The sequence below is a fragment of the Carassius gibelio genome, chromosome B9 (assembly GCF_023724105.1).
Source record: "Carassius gibelio isolate Cgi1373 ecotype wild population from Czech Republic chromosome B9, carGib1.2-hapl.c, whole genome shotgun sequence".
Lineage (NCBI taxonomy): Eukaryota > Metazoa > Chordata > Actinopteri > Cypriniformes > Cyprinidae > Carassius > Carassius gibelio.
In genome coordinates, this window is record NC_068404.1 from 13,523,888 (window position 1) to 13,547,530 (window position 23,643).

Sequence of the window (23,643 nt, forward strand, 5' to 3'; positions counted from 1 at the left end):
TCAGCTCCCCTTTTGTTTGTCTCTTCCTTCTGCAAGGCCAATCGGGAGGTTTTCGCAACTTCCCTTTCCCAGAAGCCATGCTGGAAACATCAGCGTTGCACTGAGGAGGATGGGAGGGGGGAAGGGTTGAGGAGGAGTGAGGGATCATGGGAAGACAGGCAGCGCGAGGAGACATGAGGTGTGGAGGCGGAATGCAGTTTGGAAACGTTATGCCGATGAACAGTAAAGAAAGTTGCAGTGGCTGTGGGTAGTTTGCCGTGGTTTTTTTCTCTCTCACGGATTGCCTCTCATTACTGTTTGCTAGTGTGTGTGTGTGTGTGTGTGTGTGTGTGTGTGTGGGTAGATCCTTCAGAATAGGCAGGGGCCTCCAAGGTTCACTAAACTGAAAAGACAGAAGCAACTGAGCCACACAAGCAGATGTGAAGCCCAGAATAATTAGCCTACACAGCGTCTTAGATGGAATCTGACTTAAATTTGGCCACTCGCCCTTGAGCCTGAGCAACTGCGCCGATCTCTCCCTGTCTCAATTAATTTGCCGTACCTCATTCACTTTCTGTGCAGAGGATGATCCATCGATGTCTAACATTCTGCTGTAAGAGTTATAAATACCCATGTTGCATGCATGTAGCTCTCAGCTATGTTAAATAACCAAACTACATCAGGGACCACTTCTTGCATCTATCTGACACATCATCAGTGTTGGGGGTAAAGTATTACAAGCAGGGCTGTCAATTAAATTCATTAATTTAAAAAAACATGATTAAAAAAAAAATCAATTAAACATGCTTAATACGTTCTTGTCTCCAAAAACAGCTAGATGACATGCAACAAAATGACACGGAGGTCCTGTGACCCATTATTAAAAATATATATATTTTTACCTGACAAAAATGTGTCATGGTGCAAGATGCTAAACAACTGTCAAAGGTGTCAATCTGCATGCGTACATAGACTAGCATTGACAACTTTTTTTTTTTTTAATGCAAGAACACATCTTCTATGAAAAGATGCTGTCTCAGACAACTTAATAGACATGTCAAAACACAGTATAGGAATAAAATTAAAAAATATATGTATACTTCTATAGCCACTTTTCAAAATGATCTGACACAATTGTATTATTATTTTTAATAAAATAAACATTTAAAAATTAAATGTAGCAAAATAAACTAAAAATTAAAAAAATACCATTTATCAAAGTTCTTTTTAAGCAAATATAATGTTAACAAATGTCACTGATTTGAATAGAACATGTTATCGATCGATAGCAGTATCATATTGCTATTTGGAAATAATGTTACTTTTTAATTTACTCCATATTATCCAAATGCTGCTTCAATTAAATACTTGATAAAAACTCCAACATTTTAAAAGTAACACTCATCAAGATTGCACATTATATGTTATACAATGTCTTCTCTTCTACCAAACATACCTTGTCAAATTTTATATGAAACAGAGACAAAAAGTACAACATGAGCTTGTGAGATCATTACATATACAAGAGATAAACCTGCATATAAACCAATCTTGTGATCTCAGATAGCAGATGACACCACTGCAATAAAAAATGAAGCCATGATGCCCATTATGTATCTAGCCAAATAACAAGCTCCAGCAATCTGAGATCAATATGCCATTAATATGAAAACACAGTCAGGCAATTGGAACGCATGGATGAAAATCTCATCTATATAATTGGCGTGTCGAAGAAAGTAATGCACACTGTAAAATATAGCGGTATTACTGGCCTCTTCTACTGTAGATCACACTGATCAGACTTAAGCACAGCACTACACTGCAACAAAATTATTACAATAAGAGATTTACATGACAATTTTACACTGACTATATAACAATGCAGCAATTAGTTCAATCTACACACCTGATATATATCCCACTGATGGAAAAAATAGATTCTGCTAGAAGCACTAGTCAACACATGGCCCTCAAGACATTCCTTTGTGGCCTATTCACCTGCAAACATGGCTTTTTATTTGATCATTATTATTATTATTTTATGTATAACTTAAGAATCGTATCTTATTTTTTAATGAACTGCACATTTGAATTATACTGGACACAGTACTTTACACTGGAAGTTTAACTGACATGTCAGGAGGAAGAGACATCTGCTGTAATGAAAAAAATACAATTTAGAATAATTCCTAATACTGCTGTACCATTTATACTGTGGCATGTGCACTGTGATAAAAAATGACAGAAAAAAAATGACATAAACCAAAATGATTTATAAATATAAAAGCAGTACTATAAAAAGTTCTGTCCTGTTTAACACTATCATCATGTCAAAACTCCATGCTCTCATATCCCAGCATGCTGTGTGCCAGCATACTAGCTGCTGGATGTCTCTGCTTCAATGTCCAAAGCATGTATGAGTGCTTTAAATAAGTACTCATTAGCTAACAGAGGCGGGATGATCTGTGCAGACAGATCTTTCAGAGAAATGGCCGGTCTCCTCGTGAGTAGCCTTTGAGATACAAGATAAAACCAGCGAACAACCCTTGATTCCATTCACCCTGGGATGCTTTTCTAAATTCTCAGCATGCAATGATATGACACAGACGTTTCTAATATGGGTTTGAGGCCAAAAGAAACCTGACTGTGGCAAAGCTTGTGACCACGCTGCTGAGGATATTATCTGATCACTTGGATGTGTATTTCTTCTACCCACCTTCACAGGCCATTAAATGTATTTTATTTTATTTTTTCTAAAAAGCCTCAAAGCAAAAGACAGCGCTTAACCACAGGAACATTCTTCTCACTATGGCCTGAAACCTTCCACTCTGTAGAGTTAGGTGGACATTCAGAGAAAGATACAATTCTGACATTTTGAGGACACAGAGCAAAGACCAAAGAGTTCCCTAATGTCACAAGGGTAGTGCTTCAAATGTTGCCATGGCTTTGATTTCATACATGAATTAGGCTCAGTGTTATTAGGCTGAACCACTGACTGGACTTGTAACAATATGCTCTATGACAGACCTTTGCGGATAGCTACAACTTAACCTGTGCACATACACGCACGCACGTTCTCATTCTTTGCCGCTGACACAAAGGGCAGGTTTGAGAGATCTGACATTTAAAAACTAACAGCACAATGCTAAGACTGGATCGTTAACCTCTGAATCAATTAAACATCTCACCTTTCAGTTTCTGGCCACTTGTGTGTTCTTCCTGAGATAGATATGGAATTTGAGTTTAATGACTGGTTAATTTAATTTAAAATAAAGAAAGCAGGTGTAAAAGTTGCTTTTAATTAAAGGGATAGTTCCATTCTATTAATTACTTGCCCTCATAAAATGTCAGTATCCTCAGAACACAAATTAAGATATTTTTGATAAAATCTGAGAGCTTTCTGAACCTCCATAGACTGCAAAGAAACCATCACGTGCAAGGGTAGAAAGGTAGTAAAGACATCATTAAAATATTCCACGTAACATCAGTGGTTCAACCGTAATGTTATGAAGATAAATGAGAATAATTATGTGCGAAAATAAAATGAAAAATAAAAATGTTTTGCAATCGTTTATTGTGTTCCATGTCAGTCTTCGCACTTGGTATTCTGCCGCAATAAGAATGCACATATGCACAAGAAAAGTCATATAGGTTTGAAATGACATGATAGTGAGAGTAAATTATGGCAATTTTCATTTATGGCTGAACTATCCCTTTAAAACGGAGTTTGCATTCACCTCATGTCTGGATATGGGCTATCACTCATCTCTGTAATAACTTAAAGGTCCAACGTATGGAGGCTTCGCCCTCTGGAGACAATGCTTATTCTTATTCTCGTGCCATCCCTGAAGTACGCCTAGAGCAGGAAGTCACTGGATCCATCAGCCAAGCGTTAATTACAGCTGCCCCGCCACCCAACTCCCAACAGAACAGCAGCAAAATAATTACCACAGGCACCACGAGTCCTCCAGTCCATCGCATTAAAGCGATACCTGAGACGTCATTGGTCTCCAAGCCATCCAATCACTCCTCTTCAAAACCTTCCCTTTGGATAGGGGAAGGGGAATGGGACTTGGCAGCGCCTCAAGTGATGTTACCATTGCTTGCGCCAAATGGTCGTGTAATTAAATTTCCCATTTTGCTCAAATAGCAAGGACAGCCTCCTCCCAGCTCCATTTGAGGCACTAATGTATGTTTTATACTGAATATGCATCCCAAGCCCATTATTGTTGATGGACACACTTTCCTTTTGTTTTCTAAGTGGCTGTAGGCACATTCAGGCCTTTCTTATCAGCAGTGATTGCCATTTAATATCCACATGATAGATGAGGAACATTAGCATAGATCCACACCCTCCCTTTTAGAATGAGCATGAGGTATGAATGCAATCAGAGACACGTATCACAGATCTAGGACAATAGTATCCATCGTAAAAACAACAGTGGAGTCATGCGGAGGCTCTTGACACAAGTACCTCCATGAAGTCCATCTGTGAAAGGAGCTCCAGTGGAACACTTGCAGCTGTACTAATCCAGCTTTGGCAGAGCGGCATTTTACAGTCATTGTTTTCTGTCTGCCCCCGTTCACAGAGGTTGTCAAGTGTATTGGGTTTCATCATATAAATCGGGCAGATTACAGGGAACACCAATTCTGTGGCACACTTGAAAGGGATTACGGGTTGAGGAGCGTGTGGTAGGGGGCTCTAGCGGCTCCTTGGATTCGGTGGGACTTGCTAATCCTTTTAAATCAGTTCTGTTAATCCCTCTTTCGCTCTCCTAGCCACTGCTTCCGCACCAACACACACATACACACAGTCTTCCTTTGTACCCCCAGTGGTTTTCTAAGTGCAGCATTATTTGGTTCCCTAATTATCTCATTTTAGCATCCTCCATTAGCACTACGCTAGAGGAAGCTCCGCCAAACCTCAACGACAAGTGTTGACAGCACAGACATAGCATAAGATTGCATTTGAGCTCATCAATATATGCACATGGTGGGACCCTCATGGACATTAAACAGGGGAAAACACATTATGAATTAGTTAGAATGACTTGCTAATTTGCTAGCAGCTTTTTCCATATTGCAACCTCACCACATCTATTCTCTTCTACAGTATTATCTTCTCTATCTATAGTCTTATAGTCTTAGTCTTAAAATAACTGGCTCCATCCAAACAGTGAAGGGTTCCAAGCGAAAACAAAACAGAACATGTGATCAATTCACAAACAAAGGACTCTTTTGAACATGTGCTATTAATGAATAGTTTAAAAAGACAGGTTTCCAGTTTAAATCCAGTTGAAACACAGCTTTCTATAATTTACAGCATTAGCAGAGTTTTGGTGCATGCAAGTTAAATGGACATTGTAAATACACCAACATCAAATACAATTGAAATAGAAATGAAACTGAATCATTAGCTTGTGAATTGGAATCAAGTCAGTAAATCTGCATCAATAATCATGCATTCATCGCATAAATTCTGACATTTTAACAAACAATCCCTACTGTTTGTTCTTCTTTAGCCACATATTTTTTTCATTTTCTAAAATAGAAACATTTACTGGGTACAGCAATCCCAATATATAGATTCGCAATCTGCATGCTTCTTGGTTTTGAAAGCTGTTCTTGCTGATTACCCTCACTCTACTTCCCACAGGCATGTATTTCAACATTAACTCATATCCAGAAGCATCATCCACTTCATGTGCCTGGACAACTTGATGAATATGCAAGAAAACATCTGTTTGCTGAGCTGTGAACAAAGAAGTTGAAATGACCACACCATTTTTGTGCTAATGGAATCCCTTGGCCCAGCGGGCCCACTCAGTGGAGCTCTTCCCACTCATTACACTGCTGGACTGAAGATAAACTGTGTACATGGTCCCAGATCATTAGCCCTCAGATGGCTTCTTGTGATAGCAAGGGATATCCAGAACTCCAATAGGAGAAAAATAAAGCACAAAATGAAGGTTAAGTGCAGTAATCGTGGGGTAAAGTGGTGAGGTGTAGCTACTGTAAGGTTCTCATTACCAAAGTGAAAAAAATAAATAGTCACTTCCAAAACCCAGATGGTGTATTAAAATCAAAAAAGCGTGGAATGTTGCTCACAATGCACTTAGTAACTTCATTCCCTATGGAGCAAAAGATAAAACACATCTGACATCTGACATCTGTCAGTGGATAAACTTTTTTACTGTCCATAATAATTATATGAATTTATATATCCATCAATAAATAATCTAAACTAAGTCTCACTTGCCAAAATTCAAGCTGTAAGGCTGAAAAAAAAAAAAAAAAACACTTAATATTTATCTATGGAGTCTAATGTAAATTGCCTGAAATTGAGAACTTAAATTTAACTTAAAAATACAACAATTCAAGCAGTGCATACTATATAATGAGCATTAAACGGTTGAATTTAAAACAATAATTGCATAATTAATTATTAAGACACTGATTAATATCAGTTTTGAAATAAAATACGAGTAAATGTTTTGTGAAAGTGATTAATACATAGTTAAAGGCCAGATTCATTTCAATATATGACAGAACACAACACTACTAGCTGCATATTACCCAAAGGAGAAAAAAAAAAACAGCATAAAGAGATTTCATGTGACTCTAGTTCATGTATGATTTTATGCATCAGTATCATGTAAAAGTAGCAGTAGTGTTGGGCACTCAACATAAATGTTAGGCATGGTGCGAACAAAATTACCCACTGAGTTCAATGCAGGTTACCAGCTGCATAGGCAGCACTTACTGTTCGCCTTTTCATCTGCTCATGTCAGTTGTGATTAACCTCCGCTAAATAGGTCTAATTACCACAAATTTCCATGGCTACACAGACACACTTTTAATTTAAGACCGGGTCAGATGGGACATTGAAATTGCTCAAAAAATTACTTCTGTTCTCAACGCTAGCAGTAAAGTATCACAGTATAAGTAAAAAAAAAAAAAAACGTGTTATAGTCAATGGTTTGTGCAACCCTTCAGTGTATTGACAAATTCTGTTTTGCAATCTCTGGTGACATATCTTTGTCTTTGGGAGCAAAATGACATGCAGAGGAGAGGAAATTCAGAGATTAGGCCAATAAATAATTCACATTATATTATCAAAACATACAAATCCCTCCAAATTGAAGAATAAATAACAGAGGGGCTAATCACATATTAGATTGCAATCTCACAGATCCCGTAAACAGTGAGGAGAGGAGCAGCGCGTCCTCCTCCATGTCCCTCTTGCGCACAGTTATTCATTATAAGCCTGTCACCTAATCATCTCTCATCAAGCCCTAAATCACTGCATACACTGTGTATGGAAATCAGGGAAGCCACTTTATTACTAGGCCACTACAATACTAAGATACTAGAGCCACAGCTCATGCCCCACCAGAATCACATACATTAACACTATTCAGACAGTAATTCTCAGGGTGACATCTGTAAAAGAAAATTTGCATGGCTCTGCTTCGATAAAACTTACGCGATTGGAGTTCAAGCGAGTTCTGCCATCCTACAAACTAAAAATTTGTTTTGGCTGTAGTCAGTCCCATGCGGCAAGTATGATCATATAGTCCTTTAACTAAAATATAAATTATAATATTTGTATATGCATTTGTGCAAAATTGGAAATGCAAAACGTGCACTGCATATGTTAAAATTGCATTACATCTACATGCGCAACAATTCCCAAGGCTAAAATAGGGCTCAAAACACATTCTCTGACTTTCTCAAACACACATATAATGATGAATAAAGTCTTAAATATAAATATGATCTGATGTTTTCATTGATCTCTATGGATTTAGCACAATTTAAACAACATGGAACAAGATTGTGACTCCTAATAGAAAACGAAGACCCAAATGTACCACAGTCAGCAGGGGGCTTAATCTAAATGTATAAACTCTCTGCTGGGGGGAGAGTGTGAAAGGCGTGAACACCGAGAAAGGAGCCACTAAATGATCAGAACGCATGGCAACCTTCCATGCAAGAACTACGATGATCTCCCCCCCCCCCCCCACCTCTTTTTTCCAGGGGATCTGCTTATCCAGGCAGGGTGGCTTTGAACCCTGGAGCCTTTGTAGTTCTGAGGCTTGCGGTGGCATCTGCTAATGTCAATGCTAATGAAATGAGCACCGTTCCCCTGCCTGTCGACACACTTAAAAAGAACAGTGCAAAAAAAAAAAGTGTGTGTGGGGAGGGGGGGGGGGTGTTGTTGGGAGGCACATGGGGAGCACAGTTTTATTTTGGGGCGGGAACTCTGCATTTATTTATGAATGCATCCATGCACAAGTGAAAACAAGGACTAAAAAAAAAAAAAAAAAAAACACACCAAAAGAGCCACAAGAGTTGCCAAGTCTGGGACTGGTGCAGAAACCACTTCAAATGACAGCGCCACATTAGCACAGAAGCTAGGAGTTGAGCATCCCATGGGAGCGTACTGGAAAGCCTTTTTTCCTGAACATGGCTGCAAGGAACAAAATGATGAAATAAAGAATTAAAGAGATAAGCCTGGCTTTCGCTTTCATCCAAGAGCTGCTTAGAAGAGGGCCCAACATGACGTATACTTGCTGGGCTGCCGGGCTCCGAGGTGAGGTCCACTAAATGATTTGGACCGGTGAGAACAAAGGTACAAGAGAATCAAGCAGTGTCAGCAAAGCTTGTCACGTGATTTCCTGGAGAATGGAAAGACCACAGTTCCCACTTGAGAATCATTATTTTTGTAATGCATTTGAAGCACTTTTCATTGGATTGGAAAGAAGCAAGTGCCAGCTGAGGGCAACGCAACCCCCTTCCCTCGCCCAGGAGAAAGAAGCCTTTTGATTAAGCCTCCTTCCTCCAAATCACACCTTAGTTTCCGCCTTTGACTGCATTCTCATTTTCGCCACTACATTCTATCTGCTCTGTGTTGTTCTAAATTAGCAGCTAACTGGCTCTCATTTAGCAATTAGCACCAGTTTGCACAATGAAACGAACGGCAGGTCTCCCTCCCTAAAAATATAAACACATCAAAAGAGATTCAGTTAACTTGCCCACAAAACACAAATGGGAGATCATAGCATTAGGCAAATTAGAACACGATGAAAGAGCAAAACAACATGCTGGAACATGTTAATTAGAAACTTTCAGGCATTACAGATACAGAGGGAGATGGAACTGACCTGAAAGGAGAGGATAATACCAGGCAATTAGATTGTATCTCTGATGTAAACACCAATAATTCTACAAATTCTAGTGACTTTGTGAGGTTTGGCTGATTGATTGTTTCATGTGAGTTGCATGTGCTAATCATTGAAAGACAAGAGAATTTTGTGTTGACGACTACAAATTATAACCACAAGGCAACTGACATGGTCTGGTTTTCATACAATGTACAACTTGCTTAACCTTTACACTACTACTTACCAATTTTAAAATAGCATGTCATGTTGATGGAACAACATTCCTGACAACTAATTTGATTTTACGGTTACGCTATACACCAGTCATGTTGCTTCACCTGGAGGGCTAATGTCCTGCAGAATTTCGCTCCAGTCTACACCAACACACAATTTTAGAAATTTCTAGTAATCTAACAAACCTTGAATAGCTGTTCAGGTCTTTAACTGGGGTTAGAGACTTTTCAGGAAAATGGCCCTCCAGGAGCAGGACTGGACACCCCTGGCTTAAGGGTTAGGATAGGGTTTGGGTTATGGGTGAAGAGACTGTTTTTTTTTTTTTAAAGGATTTTATTCCAGGACCAACAAAACATGTTGACCTTAGAACATGCCATTCTCTGCTAAATTAGGGTGTGCTGAAGTCAAATAGTAGGGTGTGCTCAACTTCGTAACTTAGAAGTATAATTTCTTTTCACCTCAAACCATAATGCAAGAGCTTTGTTCCTGAGAAACAGTAGTAATGCACGAGAAATGCGCGTCAAAGAAAACAAGCTCAGATAAGCTCGGTTGAGCAAAAGCTTTATCTGCCTCGTTTGTGCAGCTCCAGAAACACTTGGCTGGACTGCAGTGGTTATCGATGTGAACAGCAGTATTTGGTCGATACCTGAAGCAGTGATCTCTACCGATTTGTGTAACACGTATGTTTTGGGTGGGTTGCAGGTTATGGTAGTGATTAAACAACAAGAGCTTTAAATCCAGTCTCACCTGTTTTGTTTGAACTGATCTTTATGATTTAACCAAATGTAAGTTGAGAAAAGACAAATTCAACATCTGAATTCTTAACCATTATGTGAAAACAGCATTCTTTGATCGGTTTCCCATAGATCTTCACTCATTCTTTCTCTATTTATTGGATCCACCTGAGTATCTTGGTGCTCTAGGGTAAAAAACAAGGGTGCAATGACAAATTAAAGTTGAATCAAATCCAAGCTGACTGTGGTTTTGTCTCTGATCAGCGGGTGAGATTGAGTGTGATGGTGAAGAGTTACCTGTGGGCTGACAGTCATGATATTGATGGACTGCTCCTTTGATCTAGGCCGCTCCTGGACCAGGGCTCCAGCAGCTTTTAAAGGTGCAGCACCAGTTATTGAGGTCGATACCTGGCATCTAACATGCTGTGTGTTGTTGCCATGGCTCCCTTACTGAAAGATCAATCCCTGCACTATTGACCCCAGTGACCTCAGTACAGTCCCAAAGTTGCCCAAACTTGAATGGGAAAATGCTATCTCCTGTTTTGAAGAACTAAAAAAAAAAAAAAAAAAAAAAAAAATCACAAATAAAACCTTTTCAAGATCTTAATTGTTTCTTTAAATAAGAAATAATGAGGACAGCAAATACGATTCAAATCAAGAAAAAGGCCACAGCAAACTCAAATGCCTCCATTAGAATTTCACAGAAATTGTGATCAGAATTGCCAAGACCCCGAAGTCTGTAAGCAAATGTCAGACTTCACCATTACAACAAACAATTCTTATCTTTTAAGAACAAATTCTCTGAGCGATCCACATTCTTTTTATAGTTCTGTACAAGCCGTATTCAATCAAAATTCCAATAGCATCTAAATTGGCTTCACAACAAAGGTCCAAACAGTCATAATCAGGAGCCAATAGTTAGTGTGATGCAATGCAATCCAGGAAAATTAACTGCAATAGTGACTACAGGCTTTTTCTTAACGGGAACCTATTATTCCCTTTTTACAAGATGTAATATTGGCTTTTGGGATTTTGAGATGCATTACCTTGAAAAATAAAAGTAATCCACATGTCCTCAGCAGCTCAGATGTTTGGAGAAAATGAGGACTCTTATGTTCATTCTTATTCCCAAACACAGAGAATCAGGATTGCTTGCGAGACAATGTTTACGTTACAGCTGCTCCAGCCCGGAGAAAAGGGAGGACAGTCAATTAACCCCATGACATTCAATTAACCCCGGCCCTATGCAGAGTGACGTCACACTGCATGAGAATCAAACATCAGGCCTAGTGAGACTGACTTGGATTAAAGGGGAATAAAAAATGATGAGTGGGTGGATTTTTATCATTGTACGTAGGTTGTGTCCACACCCTGCCAACACACATTTATGTCCAAACACCATGTAAAAGTGGATTTTGCATAATAGGTAATAGGTAATTTAGGGCAATTTCTTGGAAGCGGGGAGTTCTCAGCTATTTTGCCAGCCACAACACCAATCTTAAATAGTAAAAAATATATATATTCAAGACTGCTACTATGTCTGCACATATATTTTATGTAATTCTATGTAAACTAAATGCTGCAGCAAACCTTTGTCATTGAAAAGCCATTGTCATGAAAATCATCACTCTTCTTATGTTCTTTATCCTTGATAGATTATTTTCTCTTGATTGTGAATTTTGTACAAAGTGACCCTAGACACGACTGCAAATTCAATTTGCAAGAGTCAATTTGCAAAGACAATCAGTTCTTCTCAAGTTTACACAGGTGCCCTAGCAGAATAACCATTATGAACGTTCCATTAATGTTCAACAAGTAAAAAATTGATTTCATCATTTAAAAAGGTTTGTGCTATATTTCTAAAAAAAGAAAAGAAAAAGCCATTATAAATACCAGTTTATGTGTCACTGTATGTACATTTGGTGCCTTTTCATCTTTTTGCAACCATTCCGCTCTGCCTACAACTTTACAGAAGATAGAATTTTATGGCACTGAGTGTTAAAACTTAAAATAAACATAACTGAGCTCTCGGTTAAAAAAGACCACCTGCCAAGTAATAAATTGTTCATCTGTGGAAAAATGTCAGCATATATACATTGAAATAATTTGAGATCCATTCTTTTTATCCTTTAAAGTCAAATGACCTCACTCATGATGCCAAAGGTGTTTGTTTTCTTTCTTCTTGATTACTCTTACAAGACAGGTCACATTAGCAATAAATTAAACATTCAAATGACTTATGAAGTTAGAGGAGAGATGGTCAAACTCTTGTCTTTCTGTATCTGTCCTTTCCTTCCATCCATTCCTGTTAATGCACTATAAATGTGTGCCCTTCTTGGCCCCCTGTGTGTACTCTATTGCCGTTTTTTCCACATCCTTTCCTCTCTTTTTCTTCTGTTTATTCTTTTTCTTGGCACAAGAAACACCAACACAGCACTAATACTGACCCCGCTGAGAACGCACTTTCTGACTGTCTCTCTCTCACACTTTCTCTCCCCCCTCTTTCTTTCTCTCGCTACTCTCTTCTCCTCTCAACTTCACCCTAAACCAGGCGGCGTTTTGCGATCTCATCTAGGCTGTAGCCTGTGACCTTCGCTCTTACCCCCGGGGAGCATTGAAAATGACTGGCCCCCAAATCCCTCCAGCTGTGATTCAGTGAGTGTATCTATAATGCTCTGATGAACTCCTCCTATGAATGATTTGTAGCCCCCTCTCCATCAGTAAATATAGGTCTTATCGACCTACGCACACCTCGTCTGCACTGCTATTTGCTCAAAGACTCTCCCCGCTCCACTCACATTAGAAATAAATTTGAGTTTCAGGTTTCTGATGAAGAACAAGAGTGATCAGACTGGCCACTCCCATGTAGCCTGATTAGTATTCATGAATAATGTTTACAGATATGATTTTGAACATTTATACATATATCCTGAAATACTGACTCACTGACTACATCGAAAACCGTAAATATAGCTAAGCACTTCTTAAAACATGACGATAATCTAAAAATATATTGATTAAATACAATAAAATCAACCTATTAACTCCATGAACAGGATATTCCATGAACCTACAAGGATTCTTAAGCATGTCTGTCCCTAAAGTTTTCATAAGATGCTTGCATGATACAAGTTGTAAGTAAACAAGTGGTTTTATAACCACAATTCATTTGCAAATACCCCCAATTTGCTTAAAATATGTATTTGCTTTACAACCACACTTACAAACATGCTAAAATATAATGGCACATTGAAGAAAGGTACCTTGCACATAGCCTGACATTCCTTAAGGTAAATGCAGTGAACATATTAAATTCCATTCCAAGTTATATGTAGGATATTCCTAACATCTGGCTTCCAACCATCCTGTGTTTTGTTGTCCAATGCTTATAAAATGACATATGACGAAAGAAAATGACAATATAAACATTTCTCCAATGGACAACAGTGAAAAAGTCTTAAGTTGACGTGTTGATGGTTTCAGTGGGCATCAGTAATCAGTAGGGATTGAGCACATCATTTTATCCTCTCTCTAGCAGTGAAGCTTAAAAAAGTCACTACAGAAACCCTGTGAGCAAGCCCTCCCGCAGCCCTGGACATACCAGACATCACCCCTGCTGTTTTAGACCAGAAACACACAGAAAAAATGCTAGAGCCAAGTATACAGCCTAGCAGCTAGAGCAAACCACACGGACTCAGATGCTAATGAGAGACGAGTGTGCTAGAGCTACATGCTAAGTTTTCCCAAGGCATTTGGGAGTTCCTACTGCAACACTTCAACATCCCCCTCCACCAAAAAAAAAAAAAAAAAAAATTACAGCATCGCCCACCACCAAGCGACAAACCCACAAAACTAAATTTAATCATTGGCACAGTGCTTGTTTCCCAGCATGAGCACCGTGTCCAATTAGGAATTCATTTATTTGCGATTTATTTTATGACAAACATGCGCAGTGCTCCGAACGTAATGGTGCACGAGTCTATCGTGTGGCGAACGCCTTGCTGAGTGACTGAAAAGAAGCAAAGCGTGATGGGATTGCTCCAACCTCTAATGGGAGTTTGGGGATGCTGGGTGAGTTAATGCTGCGGGCTAATCCTGGAAAAATCACACAAAAAAAGTCAAAAGAAACAAAAATGGCTTTACTGCAATGAGATTTCAAGGCTGAAAATAGACTGAATAACCATGACTAATAAGGGCCTGGTTAATGCTTCGTATAATCTCACCAAATTAATACGTTAGACACAATTGGCACGTAATTAATTCCTGTGAGTACACCCAACAAGAAGATTTATTTTCAAATGTCAATCATGCTGTAAAACCCACCCCACCAGAGGGATTACGCTACACAGCAGCATAATTCTAATTATATGGTTATGTGGTATTACATGGTTATATTGACCATATACACTGTCTATGTATAAACAGCCATTACCTAGGCAGTAAAAATCACCGCTGACAAGGGCCGATCATCAAAAGGAAGGTCATTCTAGTAGATGAACAGTCTGCCCGTAGCGTTTGTTTTTATGACTTCATAAAGAACGTGTCTCAACGGGATACTCAAAGCATCCCGACTATCTCGCAGTATGATCTTTCGCCCTCTTTCTCCAAAGTGCCAGGCTGCATGTCCGTGGTGGCGCAGTGGCCCAGCGCCTGGCTTGGAGTCAAGAGTCAAGGTTGGGGAGAGGAGAGGAGAGAGGCGAGGGGGGGGGGGGGGACTGACCAGCTCTGAGGGGGGAGGGCTTTGATCAGGGAGCAGATTTAAGCTGGAGTGACAGTCCACCAGTGCACAGCTTTGTCCTGGCCCCAGCTCAAACGCCATCCGACTGCAAGCACAGGGCGCCAACACAGAGCATGTGTGTGCGTGTGTCTGTGTGTCAGTGTACCCAGACGACATGCTCCCACAAGCTAATACTGACACACACACAAACATCTGTTGGTAAACAACCACAAGAGCATAAACAGACAAACAGTCAAAGCAAACAGAAACAGACGGAAATATGTATGCATATAAATATGATCATTCAATATTTCTGCATACACCAGCGTTCGAGTGCCTACTTATAGAAGCTAAACCTCAAGTCGGCTGTAGCTAGGCAAGATACAAAGTATGGTCAAACTATTCTTTAGAAAAAGTAATTCAATGTTACTAAAAAGGAGCTACATGGAACTATTTAAAGTGATAGTTAAACCAAAAATACTGTTTTCACCTCTATGACTTTCTTCTATTGCAGATTACAAAAGAAGATATTTTGAAGGTTGTTTTCATGCTTTTGTCCATATAATCAAAGTCAGTGTTCTCCAATGTTGTTTTGGACCCCATTCATTATCACTTTTTTTTATTTATCTTTTTGAGAGAGAGAGAGATTTTTTTTTGGCAAACAAAATGGGGGGGGGGGGGGGGGGGTTCTTTAATAATAAGGTATCAGACTAAGACGAGGCTTGAACATATATAAATATAACTAACAAAATTTAGGTCGTAAAAAATCCTTTATTTAATAAACTCGTTCTATAACCATAACAGAAGACTGTATTTAAATATCACTTTTAAAAACGGAATGACCATTTAGAAAAAGTGCACATTATTGCATGTGTGCAATACAAAGTCACATAAACAAACAAATTTCGGTTTCACTACAACAATAATTCATGACAATAATAATGTACCTGCTAGTGTCACCTCATATCTGCCTTCCATATTGACACCACTTTATATAAGAAAATTGGAAATGTTCAAGCACAAATGCATCTCTGAGGGGTGTTCTAAGGGGTACACTTACACAAAGTGGTAAGCATAGATTTAATGCTTGCACATTCCCAGGACATTAGCCATTCATTTTAATTCTATGTAAATACGAGTCGTAACAGCAACCATTATTATCAGTATTCAGCCAAACGTGCCTCCCTGTGTGCTACTTGCACTGTAGTGCCTCTATGACACTGGCTTATGCATCTTTTCTTTATTAAAATCTCAACGTAGAATTAGCAAGAGAACATGCTTAACCTCATATACCTTCCACAACAGAAGGATATATTGCCTCTTCTCTATTATTAATAAAATCACAAGCACGGGGGGCTGGGGTGTAATAACAGTGGCTGTAGGCTGGATGAGCACTATATTGCTTTAAAGAATGTTTATGTGTGTATTTGAGGCAAGTGTCAGGTTTCATATCTTGAGGCTCAGCGCGGTCCTCATTGGTAAAAGCACAGAAGTGAAGGGGGACGTGGTAATGACTGCTATGAACAACCCAAATCCCACCTCATCTGCCCTGGCCTTAACACATGATGATAGCAAGACTCCATGGGTGCAAATTATGAGGTCTGACCCTGCTAATTAAAGCACAGACCTCCAAAGGCAGCAAAAATACAAAGTTGGCAGGAGGTTTTATATAAATGCATGCTTAAACATGGTTTTCTAGCGTTTCAACAAACACAAAAGTTGAAGATTGTGTGTTCTCCTGAGGTAACCATAGCAACAGCAGGCTGCTGGCGTACCTTCTAGTTAGGATTACCATCAGACTAAACTGTGATAAAACTCTAAATACTGTCATTAGATGAAAAAACACATTTAAATAGATATTTCACCCTCCTGTCGACCTAATAGAAGAAATTTTGAACAAAGTCTCCGTTTTTTGTCTGTATAGTGAAAGACTGGACGGTCATCCAGGTTTGTGTTATGAGCCTGGTTAGCAAATGTGCTAGTAAAGCCAAAGACAATGTAAGCAAACCTAAACACAAAATATCCTATAACATTTCCTTTAAAAAGTCGATCTAAGTGATTCTACAATTTGCACACTGGGCTCTCCATCACATCGCCTGTGGATAATGTGGGCAGTTGGGAAGGACGGTCTGCAGAGATGCTACCAGCTCTGCTCCTGGAGCCTTCTTTAAATATTTACACTCGGCAGAGCAGAGATAAGACACAGAGATGATGCGATGGAGAAGGCGGCCACCTCCACATTGTAAAGCGAACATGTATAGGGAGGCAATTCCCCATCATTGTGTTACGGTGTGTTTTTATCTTGATTCTCACACACTAACACTGAGTCAGAGAGACTGATCGGGATAAAAGGTGTGAGATTGAAAGCGCGAGAAGGAAGAGAGGTGATAGACGGAGAGAAAGACAACAAGCTTTCATAGACACGCTTTCAGTGACAAAGATGGAGGAAGTATAGTGATACAGGGGGATAAAAGAGGGAGAGATAAAAGTGAGATTAGATGCAAAAAAGAACAAATACCGAAAAAAGCTACTAGATGAGCAGTCTTACCATCTGAACATGTGATTAAGGGCCTGATATAAAAGGAAAAGGAGGAGAGTGTTTGAGGGGACAGTGTGAGAGGAGTTCTAAATGTGTCAAATGGATGGATGTGATGCTGGGCTGTGTGGCCCACTCTTCTCTCCCCCATAATGCCGTGAGCATGGCGAGCACTGCCGGGTCAGCCTCGTAGCATACTAATGAGATTACAGGCCAGTGTGCCACATCAATAGAGCTGCACTGAATCCCCCTCACTCCATACATGCTAAACCAGAGATGCTCCAGCACACTCTCATGGCTTTGGATCCATTTGAAGGGATTCCAGGCTGAATTTGTACGGTTCAATTTCCCTAGTAAAAGAAAAGAGGATGGTGATGTTCAGCAGGAATGTTTGGCTAACAATTCAGGTAATGAAAAACAAGCTTCTGGAAGACATGCAAAAAAAAAAAAAAAAAATTAATTGCAACTGAAATTGCGCAATACCTCAAGGTTTCCCGGGCTCCCCCGCACACAGTCAGAGACGACCGGATGAAAGCAAAAAGATAAATGTATTCCTTTTATCATCCAAAGTATTATTCCTTGTGCTAAATTAATCATTCTGTTCTCAAGGGGTCCGAATCTGAAAACCTTCTTTTCAAAGAGGACCTTTATTAGTGTGCCATAGCAGAGTCCCCTCCAAAAACCCGATAATAATGGTGAAGGATGGCGCCGTGCTCTTTATTTCTCATCTCCTTCTCTTGCTTCTTCCATCCAAAGCCACAAAAGGTGTTCTCTCATGCAAGAGCAAAGGTGTTAGAGGTCAGGGTCATTTCAGTGCACGTGCCTAGACAAGAAAGAGAAGTGAGGCTGAATGAGGAAGAACAACACAGGCCAAGTAAAGGGAAATCTCGGCACGTCTACAAGAGGGCCAGTCTAATACAAGTGGACGTTTTCATCTCAGTGGCAGCGCTCCAGTCCAACCTAATTGGGACAATTCCCACTAGTGATATAATTTCATTCCTACCTCAGCGTGACTCCTATGATCTCATGCTGCAACCTCTTACTTCTCCTCTGATTCCCCTTCCCGCACTCTGCCACGTCGGCGACCGCTGCACTGCCAACTGGGGTTTGATCTATAACCAAAAGAAAGTCCAGCGTCTCATCTGAAATCACTGATGACAAATTAGTACATTCGTAAAACATTGCGCGGTGCATGAATTACAACTTCTGCTATCGTCTTAGCCTGGTAAGCTTGTGCTGTCACAATTGAGCAAGCAGGATTCATATTAACTAAAAATGAGTCTGTGTTTGCCTTCCTGTTTCATCTCACTAACATTTATGTTATGCTGCGAGCGACTCCATTGCATCGTGAGCTTGGAGCCGTAAGCACCCACTGTGCAAGAACACTTAAAAGGATGTCAGAAAGTCGAGTGTGATCACAGGTCACAGATGAGAGGGTGGAGGGCTGTGATGAAAGTGCTGGAGGCTGGGGGGATGTCGTCGATGAGGGGTGTTGGGTGAAGAGCGCCCCGGGGTCGGCTGGTAGGGGTCGCTCTGGGAGTCGGACCATCTGAACAGACAGGATCGGCGCCAGGCTCTCCCCAGTGAGTGTGTGAAGCAGCAGGGTGCAGTAATGCTACAACACTGTAGCTGCTAGGATCTGTGAGAATCCCAGTGACACGAGGGACCGCAGGGGAGGAGAGTCTGCCCCATGTGTTTATGCAAACAGATCAGTTGCCATGACTATCCGAGCAGAGGCAGATTCGCATGATGTCACCTTGGCGGCGAGGGAAAAACAATAACAGCGAAACACAGCTAATTTAGGACCATGCAAAGCAGGATTATCAACATAACACCCACAACCGCTGGTGATGTCTTGATTAAACACACTGTTTAAAAGAGCAGTTTATCTTAAGAATAAAAAGAATTCTAGCATGGTTTCCATTTGTATTCCAAGAAAGTTCATGCTGCTCTTTTCCATACAACAAAAGCATACAGTGATAAGAAAAAAAAAACGTAAAAGTAATCCATATGGATTGCATTCCAAGTATTCTGAAGCCATAGGATAGCTCATAAAATATATAAGACTCAACAATAACATTGTTTATTGATCTTGTACATCCATTTTTATGTCTTGCAATCTTAAACATTTGGTTTTATGTAATGTTTTCAACATTGTTGTTGCAGACAATGCCAGCAATGTCACAAAGGTCATGTAATCTAATGTAATCAATTTTGCCAAAATTGCTAAATTTACTCAAATATCCTTGAAAGCATCAGTACAAACTTGATGAAAAATACAAATATATATGTGATGCTTTCCATTGTTGCCATTTATTTTTTATTTTTATTTTTGTGCAAAGAAAATATTTGTGAAGATTTTTTAAAAAGAAACAAAGAAATATAATACAGAAAATATAACATTGAACTGCTAGATTGTATTAATAAATATATCACTATTTATTAATTCACTCATTCTTATTTTTTAATAGAAGCCAGAGAAAATGTTGGCATGGCAAGTCAAAATTAGAGAAATGCAATACTCACATACTGTACAAGACCATATTTCCAGTAAAGAGACAGAACATGAACATTCTTCATTTTTGTTACACATAAGAAAGTCAATACAAATGTGAAACAATATGAGAATGAATAATATATATATATATATATATATAAATAAAAATATATACAATAAAAAAGGTAAAAATTCTGATTTTGTGGGGAACTATCCCTTTTAATATGGGTGTATGAAGTCTAGAATAATTTTTTATGCTTAGACACAACTGCATGTAATATCATGCATCTTACATGTAGTTGTGTCTAGGCATAACAAATTATTCCCCTGTGGACGTCATACAGTCTTTAAAATTTAACGCTTCATCCTCCAAGGTAAATGTGGGAGGTAGGAACTGCAGGGCAGGCACCCTGAGTGTGTTTTATTAAGTCCATGGCCCAGTTTGCAAGGTGCAGGGTTTGCCTGGGTCAGGGCTAGGCCCAGTTAGAAACCAGCTTTTTCAGACTTGGTGAGACAGAGGTTTAGGTAAGGGGGGGTGCAGTCATCAAGGCTTACACTGCCCAGCTGTGCCACTGTGCCTGGCAGACTTGCACCTGCCCTTAACCCGCTGCGCAACAACACCAAAGCACACACCTGCTTCTTTTCCCAGCATCCTCTGTCCCTCAGTAGAGCTCTCCACAGAAAGGCAGGACTCAATCTTGTTCTCTGACATCTGACCTGCTGCATGGATCTGTAGTGGAGGGAACTGCATATTCTTCAACATTCAGCTGTAAATAGTTCAGTGTATATTTTTGATATAGACAGGCTGTCGTGTCTTACGGAGCAGCCTCCACCCCTCCATCCAGCACCCACTCTGGCTAATTCTCTCTGGCAGGAAGACCTGTAAAAATCAATAGGGAAAATGTCCTGAAACTGCCAATCTAGCAACCATCTGCCCTGGTACTCCACTGAGACAAAGGCCAATGTCCCATGGGAAAGTGACGGAAGAGACAGACAGCACGACGCACATACAGTACAAACTCAATTACTCACTACAACTAAAACACTCTTTCACATTTCAAAGTCAGGCTTTTTGACTGCCTGACAGTAATTTTAACTGATGTAGTATTTACATTTATATAAACATTTTATTTGGTATGTGTGACAGCAAGGTCAGGAGGTGTGTTTGCTGTTTTTAAATTTCAAAGAACCTTTCTTAAGAACAGATTATGTTCATATACTCATTTTACGAGTGAACAATAAACCTGTGTTGGCTGCTGTTGTGCTATCAGAACTTAAATAATTGAATGTAAAATTTGCTTTGTTAATCAAACATGTAATTAAATGATTCTTTATCATAGCATTTTCTCACACTCACTCCACAGATTGTGGTAATTGAATTGCCATATGTCACTAATTAATTGAAATGGAATCTATTTGATTTCCAAAGTAATGATAGCAGCTTCTAGCAACACGGAGCAAAGTAAGTTTAATTTTTACCTTCAAAACAGACCAAAAATACCAGAACCACAATATACTAAAAATATCTGCTTTATAGATCACGAATGAAAGAAAATTAGGTGAGTTCTCAGTGAGATGCATATATGTTTATATACAGAAAGTATAGTTGTGCCTATGGTTTATAAAGCTAAAAAGATCTGACTTGTGAAGTGGCAGCCTACACACTTCTATTCTGACAGAATCCAATGTCAGGTGTTTGTTCATATCAGTTATTATATTTTTAAGAAAATAATAATTTGGCTTGCTTCAGTCAGCTTGGCAGTGACCTGGTTTTTACAATAATCGTTGATCTAGGATTTGTCTTTTAAAAACAAAGGTGTAACTGAGACTTCAGTAGGAAAAATTGGATAAATTATTTCCATGCTGTCAAATTAAGATGAATAGAAGTCTATCCAAACTTCACAATGAATAAAATGCACGTCCTGATTTTGCCAAGTCCGATGTGTTCCTAGGTCAACATATTTTGTTGACCCTGGAACAACATTTTACACCAAAAATATATTCTTAACCATATCCCTACACCTAAACCTAACCTTAACCATGAGTAATCCCTAAAATCAGAGGAAATGATAGATGAATGACACTGATGTACAAGCACCAAACACTGATTTTAAGCATAAACTTCACAAAATCTACAAACTGGTTCTTCAAATCTGATTGGTTAATCACAATGTTGTTCCACGGACAACAACGATGTTGTCCCAGGAACATGTCTCACTTGGTAAAATCAGGTTAGGCGAATAAAATATAGCCTAATATTGCAATCATTACAGTCATTATTTTAAGACTGGTTGACTTGGACATTATTGGACTCATTGCATGACTACTTATCAAATTAATTAATATTTTATATATGATTATTAAATACTGAAAGATTTTTTATTAGCATGCAGACAGAATACTGGCACAGCTGTGAAGGAAACATTGTTTTGTAAGATGAGTGGTCAGTTATACAGCACTGCCAAGGGCAAAAGTCATTATTCAGATATATTGTGCGTTTTTTTTTTTTTTTTTTTTTTTTTTTTAGGTTTCGGATATATGGATTTCAGGAATTAACTGCTTTTAAAAGTGTTGCTGGCTTGCCCACAGGGATGAAAAACATCCTGATGACTCAATTACCCTTTACACAACAATAACCAGATCAGTACTGCAAATCAATGTCATCCGTTGCAGAAAGAGTTGCAATTACAGATGTTCTTTGAGGTAATTTGCGCCATCAGAAGAGCTAAAACTCTTATTTCTATGTCCTAAGCCTCTTATTTCAGAATTAAAATATTTAGAGTCGCCCTGATCTTGTCTGTGAAGCACCTAATCCTAGTGCCTGTGGAATATCTGAGAGGATCTCCGCACTTTTTCGGTATTTGTCTGTGCCAAACTATTGCATCACAACGACATTCTAATTTTCTGAACTACTGTTTCTAACTTAATCGGCAGCTCTGTGGTGTATGTTACCGTAATGTGTGATTTCCAACTGATATGACTTCATACAAGCGTAGAATTGCTTCACATTACAACTGCAACTTCTACTTCTGTTTGTTGCGTTCTCTCGGGCAGTATGAGCGACGCCAGAGCGCTGCCGCTGCTATATAGCTCTCTAAAAATAGCTCACACCTTTCACTGCCTGTCAAGAGCCAATCGCGCTAGAATATTCAAATTATACTCCGCCTCTTTGGCCATTTAAGCACCGCCTTACTTGACGCCAGTGAGATCATCAACCCTATTTACCGTATATGGTCACGCACGGAATTGATTGACAACAAACCACGCCCCCTTAGTCCCTTGGCTTCCTCTCGCTCGCGAGACAGCGAGCCCAGCAACTTGCCTTGGTGATCCACGGCATTAAAGAGAAAGGCTACCTGGAATTTATAGAGCAAAAGAGACAGAGGCAATGCGGAAATAGCTGGACAGTTCATGTCACCGAGTTTGCATCCCACTCCCAGGCTGAGGATCTGAGAGTTCGTGGGGATTGCAATTAAGTGACAAAAAAAAATATATTTTTTTATTTTACTTCCTTTTCTCAGCGCGTATAATTACCAGCTTTATACTACACTTCGCGGAGGATTTGAAGCATTGTTTTGCATTTGACATTGGGCTGAGAAGAAATCAGATTATACCTGAGGATCAAATCAAGACTTTTTCTTTTCTTGTGAGCATCAACATGGACGTGTTGGCGAATTACAGTATTTTTCAGGAACTTCAGCTGGTGCACGACACGGGCTACTTCTCGGCGATGCCGTCGCTGGAGGAGAACTGGCAGCAGGTGAGAGAGTTTGCGCGTA

At 39.4% G+C, this 23,643-nt stretch overlaps 1 protein-coding gene and 2 long non-coding RNA genes across 3 annotated transcripts in view; 1 reads left to right on the forward strand and 2 right to left on the reverse strand.

Annotated features, from left to right (window-relative positions):
* Window positions 1–16,751: 16,751 nt before the first annotated feature.
* LOC127965517 (uncharacterized) lies at window positions 16,752–18,479 on the reverse strand. The gene is made up of 3 exons (XR_008155314.1): window positions 18,371–18,479; window positions 17,851–18,190; window positions 16,752–17,717 (listed from the first exon to the last, which is right to left on the reverse strand). It is a non-coding gene; the product is annotated as an uncharacterized LOC127965517 (long non-coding RNA).
* Window positions 18,480–20,076: 1,597 nt separating this feature from the next.
* LOC127965088 (uncharacterized) lies at window positions 20,077–23,129 on the reverse strand. Its single transcript, XR_008155246.1, has 3 exons — window positions 22,817–23,129; window positions 20,684–20,744; window positions 20,077–20,594 (listed from the first exon to the last, which is right to left on the reverse strand). It is a non-coding gene; the product is annotated as an uncharacterized LOC127965088 (long non-coding RNA).
* Window positions 23,130–23,171: 42 nt separating this feature from the next.
* LOC127965087 (Krueppel-like factor 7) overlaps window positions 23,172–23,643 on the forward strand; it is a 41,360-nt gene continuing 40,888 nt past the window's right edge. Inside the window, exon 1 of the mRNA XM_052565647.1 lies at window positions 23,172–23,624. Coding sequence (XP_052421607.1) covers window positions 23,523–23,624 — 102 coding nt within the window. The 5' untranslated portion in view covers window positions 23,172–23,522. The remainder of the gene's footprint in view (window positions 23,625–23,643) is intronic.